We start from the raw sequence: 13,955 nt of genomic DNA, 5'->3' as shown, positions 1-13,955 counted from the left end.
ATCACAGATAACAGCAGCCTTTGGAGGAAAGGCAGGACAAAATAAAAGTTTATCTGAAGGATAAATAATCAACAATTATGAATCAATGTTTGAATAAATGCATTAAAGACTCAAGAAGGGAGTTTTGTGGTAGTGACATAAGCCTACACGGATCATAGCAGCATTAGAACATTTACCAACTGTCCAGAAGAAAGCTATGGTACAACTTTTGTATACACAAAGGTCTTCAACTTAACTTGGGCTATAACTTACACCATGGACTTTGATACTCAACAGCTTTATACATTTATACTGATAAGGTTAATATATAGCATTGTAGTGCTTGAGAAGAACTTCTGGCAAGCAAGCTATTTACATAAAAAGTTAACAAGTATGGAAGCCCTATCAGGCTTGATTGCAAACTTTTCATACTACGCAATAAAACAAACCCAGGCTTACAAGATCTGCTCATCTGCATTACTTTTGAAGATCAAGACTTACAAGATTGGCTTTTTCTTTGGCTATTTGTTTTTGCTCTTCTAATTTCAACTTCTCACTCAGAGAGTCATTTTCACATTTTAATTCATGAATTTTTTTCTGAAATGAAAGATATGGTATAATTAGCCCAAGAATTCAGTGCACATCTCCAAACTGCCTTATAAGTTTTAGACTGTAGCAATGACCCCAGCCCTTAACAAACCTCTAGCCATTCCTGCTTCTCTTTAAAGGAATCTTCAAGTGACTTCCTTTCAGATTCATGGGCACTCTTGAGCTCTGCAACAAATTATTTTTGCAGATTTTTAATACCGTGTAAGACATGAAAATTCTTTTTGAAAAGTAGCAGCACAAAAAGCCAGCCAATACACATATGCACAGATGCAGAGGCAGTGACCACACGGAAAGAACATTTATCATCAACTGATCCAAAGCATGTACGAAGTATTAGATTTATTGCTGCTTCAGATTTGTTGATTGTCCCCTTGCATATCCATGTCATTAGTTGACAGCACATCAGTTTTGAAAGCGTTCATCTACATGGAACAAAATGGATGAATTGAGCCCTCAAAAGCTCAGTTTCTGAAGGGAAACACAGCAAAAACTGAAACTGTGTCTTCCACAAGCTTCTAGAAAAACATTTCCTTTCCTACTTTGGAGATGCCACACAGAAGAGTTTGCTCTTTGATTGCAGCGGAAGCATCACCAGTGTTAATGACACAAAAGTATTACTGGAAACTTGGCTATCAAGTAGAGTTGGAGCGAGGATGGAAATCATCATCACTTAAATCAGTTAGATGCAATGCCATTTAAAACTGAGCACACTCACCACCCACTCCCTGAAAAACAACCTTTGTCCCAGTATACTGTAAGCAGTGTGTAATATTTCTCAACATTCCCATGTCAGTCTGGAAAGCATAAAACCCTACTTGGCCTCAATTTCAATTTTGAGGTGCTTCTTATAGAACTAGGGGGGTTGGAGCAATTTCTCATTAACTTGAGATTTTGAGGCCATACTGCAATTCAGACATCTTTTACTGAAAGAAAAGGTCATCTCCACTCTTAAACTGTTCTAAAAGTTTCATTCAACTACAGTGGGATCATGGTTATTTCTGTATGTAAAATGACACTTGTTCAGTTCCAAAAAAAGGAATTCAGTCAATGTTTATAAAGATAGCTGACTGCCAAGAATAATGAATCGGACATATTGATGAGAATGCTTGTGTAAGTAGCAGTACTATAGCATATGTACTTGAAAACAAAATACTTGCCTGAAAAAGAGGATTCATACTCCTTTTTCAGCTCCTCTACTTTTTCTGAGTGGCTGTTTTCAAGCTCCAGCTTAAAGTTTTCATGTGTGATATTTAAGTTGTCCACCTGCAATATGATAACATCATTTTTCTCCCCCCTTACATGTGTCAACTTAACCTTTGTTTAAAGTATCGTTCCAATGGCTTTATGCAGTATGTTGAGTACTTTTAAATGGTCTAGGTAGCACTTAACAAATGGTCACAGGAGAAGCTAAGCCACATACAAGACTTAATAGATGAGCACAATGCCTTACAGTTTACCACTACCAACGGGATGATGTATGCATCTGTTGCACTCATGGAGTTGTTGCAAAGCAAGGTCGCAGGCCAGGTGCATTTCTGTATATCTTGAAACACAAGCTGCCTCAAATATCCGGTGGAGATCTAGAAGTCATTGAAGTTTGCAAAACACAAGGAATCTCCACCACGTTTAAACACAAGCTTAAGATCTGGACAGCTTAGTGTAGTAACATTTTTACCGTTGCAATGCAGTGGAGTTTCACATTAGATACAGTAATGCCATTATCAGCAAACCCCAGGATTCTCTGAAGGCTCATTTGTAGCAGAAAGCAATTGCTAGAGAACATTTCTACTTAAAAATATTACAAACCTGCTCCTGGAGTTGCGCTTTGTACTTTTCAGCTTCTTCAATGCAGATACTTTGGAGTTTCTCACATTCTGCAGTGTAAAATTGTTTAAGCCTCTCCTCCAGCTCAGCTAAATCGTTGTGATGTTGCTGGTTTAACTTCTGCAAAAACCCTTCATAAGCAACTTGCAGTTCATTCCTGTCTCTCTCCAATTTCTCACAAGCTGCAGAAGTGGTTACTGAAGATGTCAAAAGAAAAAAAGGTAATTGGATCAAATTCAATGCTAATTTCACTGTCTTCATTACAGGTATTAAAAATAGTGAACACTCTGCACAGCAACACGATTATACAAAGACAAATATAATTTATCCATGAGATGAGTGCCACCTCCAAGGACACATGAAAAGATCTTTGCAAAAGTATTGAATTCAGTGTTTCTTATGCTGCGAATTAATTGAATCTTGTTAAGCCAGGAACCCATATAGAAAGCACAAGTGTGACAGTTTGTCATGACATAGAAGAATGAATGTCTCACAAGAGACACTGGAGTGCTCCAATAAAAAAATTAATTGGATTTGCTACTTCATCTAATTTGATCCCATTTCAGTAGCATATTTGTCAGAGTACTTTCCTTTTTGATATATAAGCCACTTAGCTAAATGTGAAAGTCTTAATATCCTGAAGACCATCCATTCAGCATGTTACTCTCACTCAGATATGCAGCAGAGAAGCAATTCTAGCCTGACATGGACTGCCCGATACAGAGCAATACAGAACATCCAATCTGAAAGGTACTGCTAATATGCATATGCCCAAGATATTTAAATATGCAAGATACAGAACAGTTTCAGGCAGAAAGTGCAGAGCATTAAGAACACAGAAAGAAATGCTGTGTAATTCTCTTTACATTTATATTAACACAGGTCAGCTAAAAAGACTACCTAGGTTTGTCTCCCCATAGTTACAGCTGATTAAAAGGCAAAACAGAAGTTAGTAACTTGTACTTTTGAGTTTGAAATTTAGCATTCCCAACTCCAGGCAGGCAGGCCCAAATAGGAGGAGTCATTTCCCTGCTGTTAATATGACTGGAGCAAGCGCCTTCTGCAGTTCAGCTGCACCCAAAGCCTGGAAGCAAGGTGAAACAGGACCTCTAACCCAAGTGTGTGGTCACTGACCTCAAACAAAACTGCTTCTATACAGACTCTAGTGCTTTGGTTTAAAATAAATTAGGTCAGATGAGTGTCTACTTAAAGAGAAAAATAAAGTAAAACATTAATTTGATCTTTAATCAAATACAGAATTGTGCTTGGCACACTGCCCAAACAGTATAAATATAATCTCTGTGTAAAAGCATGGGAAGATTCAGGGATTTTTGTACAGGCAATACTCATCACAGCTGTGTTTGAGCCTTAAGATACATAAGTTACAGTATCTTCAAGGACCGATTCCCAAAGCAGTACTGGGCTCTGCTCTAGGGAAAGCAGCCTGCCCCAGCACAGTGCCTCAAGTTCCATGTGTCTCAGATTCCCTCTTTGCTACAGCTCATTAAGAGCGAGTAACTCAATGAACGATACTTGCACTCTCTTTTAAGGAAACTGTAAAGAACTCTTGGCCCTGCTGCCATCACTTGGAACCTGCAGTTGAACTAAAAAGTGTAAGAGAGTGAGCTGTACTGCATGGGAATCAATCTGCATGTGTGCCTACCTGAATGAGTTTTAACAGCAGGCTTAGCTCTGCGCTAGGTCTCTGTGAAAGATCTGCTGATCAGGACAGATGTAAGCCAAGCTGTTCATCCCATGACTGGCAACGATGCAACTAAAGGCTCAACTGAAATGTACCACAACATTCTCTGCAACCCAAGCAGATTTCACAGTTTTCTATACTTTCTATACCACCACCAAGAAAAGTTTTTATTTCCCTATCTTTATTCCTTCCACAAACTTCTATTATAACTGCTCCCCTTTGGGGAGAGAGAGAGAAAAAAAAAATTAGCATTCACACTTATATCACATTGGACTGGCATAAAGTTATTGTGTATATACGCTCTGCATTGTCATGTTCTGGGGGAAGAGGAAACCTCACAGGTAGAGGACATTATTCTATAATGCAGAGAACCAGGCAGCAAGCCAAATGGAGACATTACAGAGCCAACCAACCACATGCAGAACAGATCTCACCATCTATAGCAGAGTAAGAGGGGTATAGCTGAGAGGCAGGCAACACACATGCCTCATGTTAGATGCTTCAGAAGAAGCAATCATCCAATTCTTTATTTGTAAGGCCAGAGCCATTCGCTTGCCTCCATGTAGCTGAAAGAATGTGCTGCCTATCATTGTCTTATCTTTAAATGTCAGCACACAGAACTTCAGATGATGCAAAACACTTGAGGGAAAAAAAAAAAAAGGCAAATAGCAAACCACACCTTTGTCAAAGAAAATAGACACATCAGTTCTTAGCCAGTCTGCAGTTCAGATTTATGAGAAGACTAATGTTACAAAGGCAAACACAAACTTTTAAAACTTGCATTTGCAATTGAATGTTGTGCTACCTTCAAGGTAATGTCTGGCCTCCACAAAGCTGGAGGCTGCAATGCTTCCTTGCAGATCGCAAGTCTGACTTGAATCCTTGCCATCCAAACCAGGAGCAGAACCACCACACCACCAGTGAGCTGCCAGTATCATGGTGGTGCAAGAAACTGCGTGTGTGAAGTTTCAGCAAAAGCACCGACTCAAGAATTATCAATTTGAAATTATGAGAAGTCCTGTAAAGCAAAGTTTGTCCCCACACTCCAGATTCAAGTGTCTGCAGCAAGTATTTTGTGCAGCCCCACCCATCTCCAGACTGAATCACGTATTTTATGACTGTACACTGCCTTGTTTTAAGAAAGGGACAAGCCATAAAAAGGCAATTCCTTAGTTTGACCACTCATCCACTGCAAGGGGATGCTGCACAACTCCTGACTAACCAAACTGGGTGGCTACTCAAGAGTTGTCTCATAGAACTGGTGCTTAATTTGAAGAGAAATTTGTAACTGGAACTTCCAGGAGCAGCACACAGAAAAAGATCTATTTTGACTTCCTGACTTCTCTTGACTGTTCAGAGACACTTGAAGGGCATGCTTCAGAGCTTTTGTACACAACTGCTGTGCTTTCTCTCCCTTATTAAAGCACTTCCCTCCACAATTCTACATCTTCATTATGCCATGCATTATAACAGACCACAGACCTTGAGCAAAAATCAACAGGAGACAAACAGTCCAACAGCATTTGAGAGAAAAATCAAGCCACAGAGATGAAAAGATGCTCCATCAATTTGTCCATTAAGTTTGTTCAGTCTTATCTGTAACACTAAACAGTTTTAAGTTTTAAGGACAGAGCATATGGAATGGTGTACTTAGCAGCCAGAAGCAAGATTTACTTCTTTATTAAAAGCCATTAGTATTTTTCCCCCCACTTGGTGGTCCCAGCCTCTTCTCCCAATCATGCAACACTGTCTCTCCCTGTATTATTACAACAGGGAGCAAGATTAATATGTATTTTTAGGCTTCTAAACACTTGTTTCTTATAAACAGTCTGGTTCTTCTAGGCAGAAACATGACCTCTGGCAATCAGAAAGTTTCTGTGATTTGGTAAGAGCGTATCTTCAGATCAGAAATACTGATTTTTACTGATGTAAAATTAATATTCATCTGTAGTGTTTAACAATGGCCACTTGCATCTTGGGTATTTCATTGCAAAGCTTTCTGTGTGCCAGAACTATAAAAGAAATGCCTGCAAAACAGAAGTCCAGAGAACCAGGCATGTGGCAACTCCCTGCAACTGTACAAACGGCAGCAGATCCAAACCACATGAACAGTAGCATCAGCTGAAGGAGAGGACTAGAAAAGTCACCTTATTTTGTAGTATCCCCCAAAAATCTATTTCATATTTTCAGTAAAAGTAGCCAAGAGATAAGACCTTAAGTTCTGCAATATCTCCTTAAAAAAATTATTTTTTCTTATTCTAAAACAATTTATCATCCAATGCAGTCCTTATGGCTAAAATGCTTACATAAAAACATTTTTTCAACTTACATTCTGCTAAAGGTCACAATAACCATAGCTCCAAGAAGATAAAACACAACAGATTTTTTTTTTTTTTTAAATCCTAAATTAAATTGTTTTGAAACAAAAGTTATCTTCATAAAATTGTCTAAGTCACTCACTGGTTCATGTGGTTTGGATCTGCTGCCATTTGCACAGTTGCAGGGAGTTGCCACATAAAAACATTTTTCAACTTACATTCTGCTAAAAGTCACGACAACCATAGCTCTAAGAAGATAAAACACAACAGATTATTTTTTTTTTAATCCTAAATTGTTTTGAAACAAAAGTTATCTTCATAAAATTGTCTGTGTCACACAGTGGTCTAGGTATGATTTCTGAGAAGCCATTAAACTATCTGACATTTTGAAACAGAGGTCACTAGGACAGTAAACTAGCAGCATTTTAATAGATGTGGGGGATGTGAAAAGGGGATAACTACCAGAAAACATCAATTAGTTAGCATGGTGTAATGCCATGGTACATAACACTTTATTGCTCTAACTTTATATTTCACATCGCAACATCTATTTATTGTATATGTTCCATCAATCAGCAAGTCTATTATAGACACAAAGGCTCATTTCCTTCTCTATCTAGTATATTTTAAAAATTGTTATCCAATAAATAATTGATTCTCAATATTGGAAATTCTTCTACCCAAACATGCTTCTGAGTTTATGACCAACGTTTTCTTGGTGTTACTTCTATAATGAGACTAACAATACAGTGTGTTAAGCCACATTTCGTATTTTTGTTCTCGGGCAAGCTGAAATGAGACAGGTAGACCAAAAAAGCATGCTTTAAGCTACATTTAAGTGGGTATGATTGAATACATATGTGAAGCATTCAGATATCTGCCAGGAAGTAAGTTCCTATACTCTAATGCTGCAAACACTACAGTGTCAGCAGGCAGGCAAGCACGCAACTCATGGCAAGTTAGGCCCTGCCCCAAATGATTGACAGAAATGTCTGCCTACTAATAAATATTTTTAAGGCTTACCAAAACCTGTAGACCAAATCACATTCACTCCATCCATCTATAAAACACAATAGTCTTTTTTTAATCCCAACCTCTAAAATATTTTTAAGGTCATTTATTAATAAAAAAATAGCACAAAGGTATTTTGAAGAAAATACCATTTATCAATTGCAATGCCACAAATGGAGGGAAGAGAGAGGAGTAAGGCATTTGGCTGTACAGAATACATGGAAGCCTTTCCAGCCCACTGAAAAAGGCTCATGGATGGCAATTTTCAAAGGGCCAAGGCGGGCGCAGGCTGAGTCAGCTTTGCACCTGCAGGTTTGTAGCAGGACTGAGCTGGATCACGTCCAGCACAGTTGCAAAGAGGCTCCGAAACAATTTGGAGTGCAATTTAGAGGAGGCGTTTCGTACCTCTGAAGAAATATGCAGCTCTTGCAATTTCTGCTTACCTAATTAAACGGGTAGCTAGAAATAATTTACAGAATAGCTTGCATCTTAATAAGATGGGAGACAGGTGACAAACAGGACATCTGTACCTGCTCCAGGCCCCAGAACCAAGGCATTTACATTCAAATAACAAAGTTTAGTCTTTGTGGCTAGAGATTTTAAGGAAACCCAAGTTCAGAACCTGACTGTTAATGAATTTTAACTCCTTCGGAAAAGCCCGACCCCAAACACATCATCATTTCTAACCCTCACAATGCGTTTCCAGCTACTGAGAGCAGAAAGCAGTGTCTGGTAACCATCCACCCCACGCTCTACACAGCCACATGGTCGCTGCCAAAGGCAGGATCTGGGATCACAATGCGTATTTAAATCATTAAACAAAAAGGTGTTTTGGTAGAAAGGCTCGTGCAGAATAACCCAGCAAAATGGGAAATTTGACAGCAAGCCAATTGGGGTTTTTTGCAAGGTACATCAAGGAGCTTGGGAGCACGCACAATTAAATTTTAAAGGAAGAAACTGAGGAAGCCAAACTGTGCAGGGTGCAAGCTGCAAGAGACTTCACGTTCCTCTCAGACTCAGCAATATGCAGGGCACAAACTACACTGAGCTGGACACACCTGGTTCCTCTTCCTAGTCTGCCTGCTCCCAAACTGCAAAACAACAGGCATTAAAAACACAGAAGCTGGGGCTCCAGGAAACACGTACACATGTCCACACGGCCAAAGTAAGACTCAAACCGTACTTAACTTTCTGAGCCAATCCATGCCTAAATCATACTATGAATCAAAATTCGCAGCACTTAATGCCAACGTAGCCTATGGAAACCTTAAGTCCAGCTATATCCATTTAACAGTGGCATTAGAAAGCTGATTAGCAGGTGTGTATTTAAATAGATTATTTTCAGCTAAAGCTACTGTTACAAGAATGCTTTTCTTAAACCTTGTTAACAAGTGAGGTCTGGCTGGCTTATTTATTTTTCTTAATTTTTATTTTTGAAACATATCTTTTTGAAGACAGATGGGATTGAAGACCTGTGTCGTTTTTCATTTCTGTGATTAAATCCACTCCCTTTACATGCTGCAGAGAGAAGTACAAACAGGCTAGACGTGTGACGTGGTTGAGACAAAGAAGCTGCATGAAGATAAATGCTTCGCTGAGAGCATGGTCTGGTAACCTTACAAAGAGAAGCGAGCCCGAGGCTGCCACTCAGATGCTCCTGCAGAGCTGACCCAGTAAGATCAGCTCCGTGAGGGGAACAGCTGACAACCTCATCCAGCAGCACACCAGCCAGAATCCCCAGCTGACAGCTCTGTGCACTCGGGCATCACAGATCCATCAAGCTCAGTTGCATTTGAAGTTTTTTCTAGTCATCAACCTACTGAAGGGCATATTCTTGCAATGGGAGCCCCACATATGAGCTCAGCAGGCTGTTAATCAAAGCAGGAAGGTAAGAAGTTTATGGGAAGCTCATTTAAGAGTGAGGCACTGTTAGAAAGAACCAAGCTTTCAAACAAAACAAAACAAAACAAAAACAAACCCACCAAACCAAACCAAAATCAAAACACCCCACCCCAAAAGCGGTAATGGCCAAAAGTGCTGGCTACCTTTTGGTCTGCCCATCTAAGCTGAATTTTCCCTTTCCTGATAAGTGGCAAACATAATACCTAGGTTGATAAAGGAAAAATAACATTGAAGATGCAAGCACGTAGAAGAATAGAGATTTTCTTGCTTGAACAGCAATCCTTCTGAAGTCGTTTTCAGGATAGGGTAAACAAATGGGTTTGCCCAGAAAGTCATGCATATGTACACACACACACAAGTCTAGTCTATAATGTTTGTAACAGAACTTTGTAGGAATGCAAGAAGCCCATTTCCGCACTAAGACTCTAGTTGTGTTGTTGTCACTTCAGGGTGACAGAAGCGCCGGCTGCAGCTGATGGGGGACACAACCCTCCACCCTGCTGCTCCTTCCCATCTGCTCCAGCACCGGTGCTCCTTCAGCCACGTGCTGAGCCTGGTTGGGCAACTTTGGCAAAACAGCATTTCAAGCCACTAGTTTTCAGCTGGCTGAGGTCCCCAGGCAGCTCGCCACCACGGCTGCTCAGGGAGCGGTGCTGGCACAAGGCAGGACAGAGGGACGCAGAGGCAGAGGAAGGTCTGGCTCTTTCAAAGCCAGCCCCTACTGAGACCTGCCTGAAACAACTGCGGAGCTGCAGTCCAGGTGCTTCCATCAGTAGTAGGAAGGCTAAAAGCTGCAGCTTGACAGATGCCAGACTGCATCGAGCTCTAGAAAAGCCTCAGCTTTTTAGTACTAAGCTTCCAAGAAAGAAAATGCTACACATTTCTGCAGTGTCTTTGGTGCTCTCAACTATCTATTTAGGCTGCAAGGCTTTCTCTGTTTGTGATACTCCCCATTCACACGTTTGCAATTTAATGCAGCACCGAATAAAGCTCCCAGAAAGCAGCATTTTAAAGTAACCCTCTAAATTGGATGACAGAAATAGTGACAAGTGGAGAAACTGTGCTCTGTTGCTTCAGCTGGGGGCACACGGGTACCGCCCCCCCCCCCCCCCCGCCACTTCCAGCTCTGAGTAGTTGCCAGGGAGCCCTTGCCTTATTAACCAGCGCTAAAAAATAAATCTGAACATTAAATGCAGCACCTGCAAGTAACAGACCTACATTCACACTCAAGTTTCACTGAGACAATACTCAACTTCCAAAGCATGTGAAAATAAACATTTCTAACTTTTCAATGATAAGTACATACCTGAAACTGCTCCCCGTTTTACTTCTGCTTTCAAAGCTTTTTTTTTTTTTTTTAAATTTTTTTTTTAAAGGGGTTTCATCATAATAGAAGTGTGCTTTTATAAAATGCTAGCTTCACTTTCAAGTGCTATAATTTTCAAGCAACTGACTTTTTGCACTCCACAAGATGATTCGGCCTGGAGTTCAAGTTATACGAAGTTACCATTAAGTGCAGTTAAGTCAAGCTTCAAAGTTGGCAAAACTAGCCCTTGCACATTATAGATCAATTTCATATTATAGCTGTCCACTAGGATGAGTTCAAAGATTGAATCTCATTAGCCTGATAGCATTTCCTTCTGTTAATTTTACACTCATTCACCTACAAGCCACTAAGGCAGAATGCAGATTTTGTGCAGTATATTTTACAGGTTTATGGATTTTTGCCAGAAAATCTTTGAAAGACTGTGTACAAATAACTTAGGGATCAAACAGAAGTATATATACTGTCAGCCATCCTCCCATTTTTAAGAAACTGAGTGCTTTGGTCATCAGACACATGTTTTGCAAGGAGGCCCTGCTAGGCGCAGTCATATCAGTGCCAGGAATTCAGTGAACCTGGGGTCATGCTGTCAGGGCTCCAGAGAAATGCAGCGATTAAAGCATCTGAGCAGAATTCAGTCAGGGAATTAAATGACTGCCATTACAATACCAGGGCATCTGTCTTTCCGCAAATGTGTTTTGCTGCATTTCTGTTCTCATGAAGCATAGAAAAATAAATTCTTACCTAGTTCTCCTCGAAGGTTAACTAGCTCTTGAGATAACTCTTTACGCTGTTTCAGTGCTTCCTCCCTCTGCAGAGGAAAAAAAAAAAAAAAAAAAAAAACAAAAACAACAATCCCAAACATTTGGTTACTAGTGATCGGAGCAGGGCACCTTCCAATAATTAACTTACATGTGTTCTGTAGGAAAACAAGAGGCAGGAGCAAGAAGCCAAGATATGAATCATTTAGGATAACAGTTCTGCTGTTACAAAATACACAGATGTTCTTCTGTTGTTAAGGAAGTTATAATTTAAAACAAAGAATAGCTTTTTCCAGGATAACACTGCAATTAAAATCCTACTTTGCAGCAATTAGTTATATATTTTATGATGGGTGTAGCAACATTAAGCCTCCAAAACAAATCAAGTGATAGCTGTCAAGGGCACGAAAGTACGGTATATACGTGAAAGAGGCATGCATTAAATATTTATCTTCTGCTCAAACACAAAAACTTCACTAAATGCTCAGTCTTCCATGAAGGAAAGGCACAGCCCCGTTCAAAGTTGAATACCACCCACCCCACTGCTTGCGGTTCTTAATTTTAAGAGAGATGATGTTTCTTACGCTGAGAGAATCATAACAAGTCTGCTCAAAACAAGCAGAAGCACCCATCTCCCAGCTTTGCCTAGTTGCTGTGCCTCAGCTGGGGGAAGGAAGGTGGCCGGCCAGGCCCCTCTGCCCCCGGACCCACACCCCAGGGAGAAGCGGGGGCACAGCCACAGCAGAGCTGTTGCTCCACAGCTTGGTGACCGGCACGCCTCACACCCACGGCCGCAGCAAGGAGGTGACAAGGTCTGGGCTTCCTACTCCCAGGGCGCTGTCACCTTGCCCCCGTCCAGCTCCCTGCCATCGGAAAAGCGCTGCGAAACAAATACTGATTACCCTTGCTGCAGCACACTGAGAATAGAGGCATAGTTTGCTGCTAGAGCAGCCCATCTTCCAGCTCCGGCGGACCCCCGCTCGGCCCCCCGGCACTCATAGGCAACGCGCAGGTGGCGGTACCACCGGCCAGGCTGGTCTGGCCACGGCCGAGCGGCAACCCGAAGCTGGACCTTGCCTCCGCAGGTTATCCTACTTCCGCGCCGATCGCTCCCGACAGCGGCAGATACTGCAGCTTCTGCAATTGGCACAAGCAGCCAGCGATTACTTAAAGCCACAGCCCTTCTTTTATGAAAGGCGAGCCCCAGACGTTAGACCAATCGATCTCAAACGGCAGCCGGGATCGTGAAAGGGAACGCTGCCCTTCTCTGCAGATAATGGAGCTTATTTTTAGCCGGTTCGGGCTTGCTATACGCTGCTTTCGTGCTTAATTTGTTGATGCAAAAATAAGCCGCGGGAGGCCCGAGCTGAATGGGAGAGCCACAGATCAGTGCCCAGGCTCGCGTTCACGGCCCCTGCGCACGCAAAGGGCTTGAAACTCTCTTTGCGTGCCTTTCCTTCAGCTAGAATACATCAGAAAAACTAAAAATAAAGCACTGGCCCAAAAATCACTTAGACTTTTTCCTTCAGCTACTACACAGCTGACCACAGGAGATGAGTTCACACACTGGCAGGGCCACACCTGCACCTGGTTTTCCTCAGGGAAAACCTCACCTTTACAGCAGGTTCTGCGTTTGCCCCCGGTCACTCTTGCCACAGCCTGACCCCAAGCTAACGTTGGCACTCGCTCACCAGGTCACCCGGTTAAAAGCACCCCGGTCCTAGAGGTGGAGATGCCCACTCCGTGCCTGCAGAACAAATAAAGCAGTAAAATACGCCATTCTTAAGAAAAAATAAGAGGGAACGAGCACCCAGAAGCCAGACATGTATTAAGGTCCGACATAAGACTAATCAAAATGAGTGATTATTATGCTATGTACTCTCATCTGCTGCAAGTTATAGGAAATTATTCTGCAGCTGAAAAGGCTGGTTAGAAGAAAGGGCTGGCCCTTTACTAGCAATATTTGTATTCTTGACCTTGTATGGGAAAGATGCCTTTTTAATCACTAGAGTTTAAGCATCTTAACAGTTATTTGGACACTGACACACTGGTAGGGGTATTAAGTAGCTGTATTGCAGTTTCACATTAAACACTTAGAAGCTTTCTACAGTCACAGTGGGCTTAGATTGAAAACCACGCCTCGCCCTCCACAGTAAATTCTCAGGAGAGCAGAGAGCTCAATTATTGAAAGGACTTGCCCTGCTCTTCCCCATTTCCCTGCTCAGGAAGGAGAGATGAGTCATCTCGCTCCCGTTCAACACCAGTTCCTGCTACGGACACAGCATCTGATGATGGAAACGCGAATGCTGCAGTGAGCCTAGCACGCTGGGACACAACCACATAGTGGATTTGCAAGCAAGTTAACTACTGAAGCACTTTTATTTTCATGCTGTGGGCTCCTGATGGGGTTTTCCAAGGCATTTACAGTAAACTTGTCCATTACTAAATTAGTGTACAAACACATTTAGAAGATTTATTTCATTTTTAATGCCCCTCCCGTCTTGGTTTGCATACTCATTCTTCAT

The 13,955-nt window shown here is 41.5% G+C and overlaps 1 protein-coding gene across 3 annotated transcripts in view; it reads right to left on the bottom strand.

Annotated features, from left to right (window-relative positions):
* Positions 1-13,955, bottom strand: part of MTUS1 (microtubule associated scaffold protein 1) — a 94,411-nt gene that overhangs the window by 6,710 nt on the left and 73,746 nt on the right. For all 3 annotated transcript variants that reach the window (XM_049835584.1, XM_049835606.1, XM_049835595.1), the window contains 5 exons: positions 11,414-11,480; positions 2,395-2,609; positions 1,746-1,851; positions 680-753; positions 481-576 (listed from right to left, as the gene is read on the bottom strand). In XM_049835584.1, the coding sequence (XP_049691541.1) occupies positions 481-576; positions 680-753; positions 1,746-1,851; positions 2,395-2,609; positions 11,414-11,480 (558 nt within the window). The remainder of the gene's footprint in view (positions 1-480; positions 577-679; positions 754-1,745; positions 1,852-2,394; positions 2,610-11,413; positions 11,481-13,955) is intronic.

This window comes from Accipiter gentilis, chromosome 3 (genome assembly GCF_929443795.1).
Source record: "Accipiter gentilis chromosome 3, bAccGen1.1, whole genome shotgun sequence".
Lineage (NCBI taxonomy): Eukaryota > Metazoa > Chordata > Aves > Accipitriformes > Accipitridae > Astur > Astur gentilis.
The sequence above is the reverse complement of the archived record's forward strand: the minus strand, read 5'-3'. Positions and strand labels throughout refer to the sequence as shown.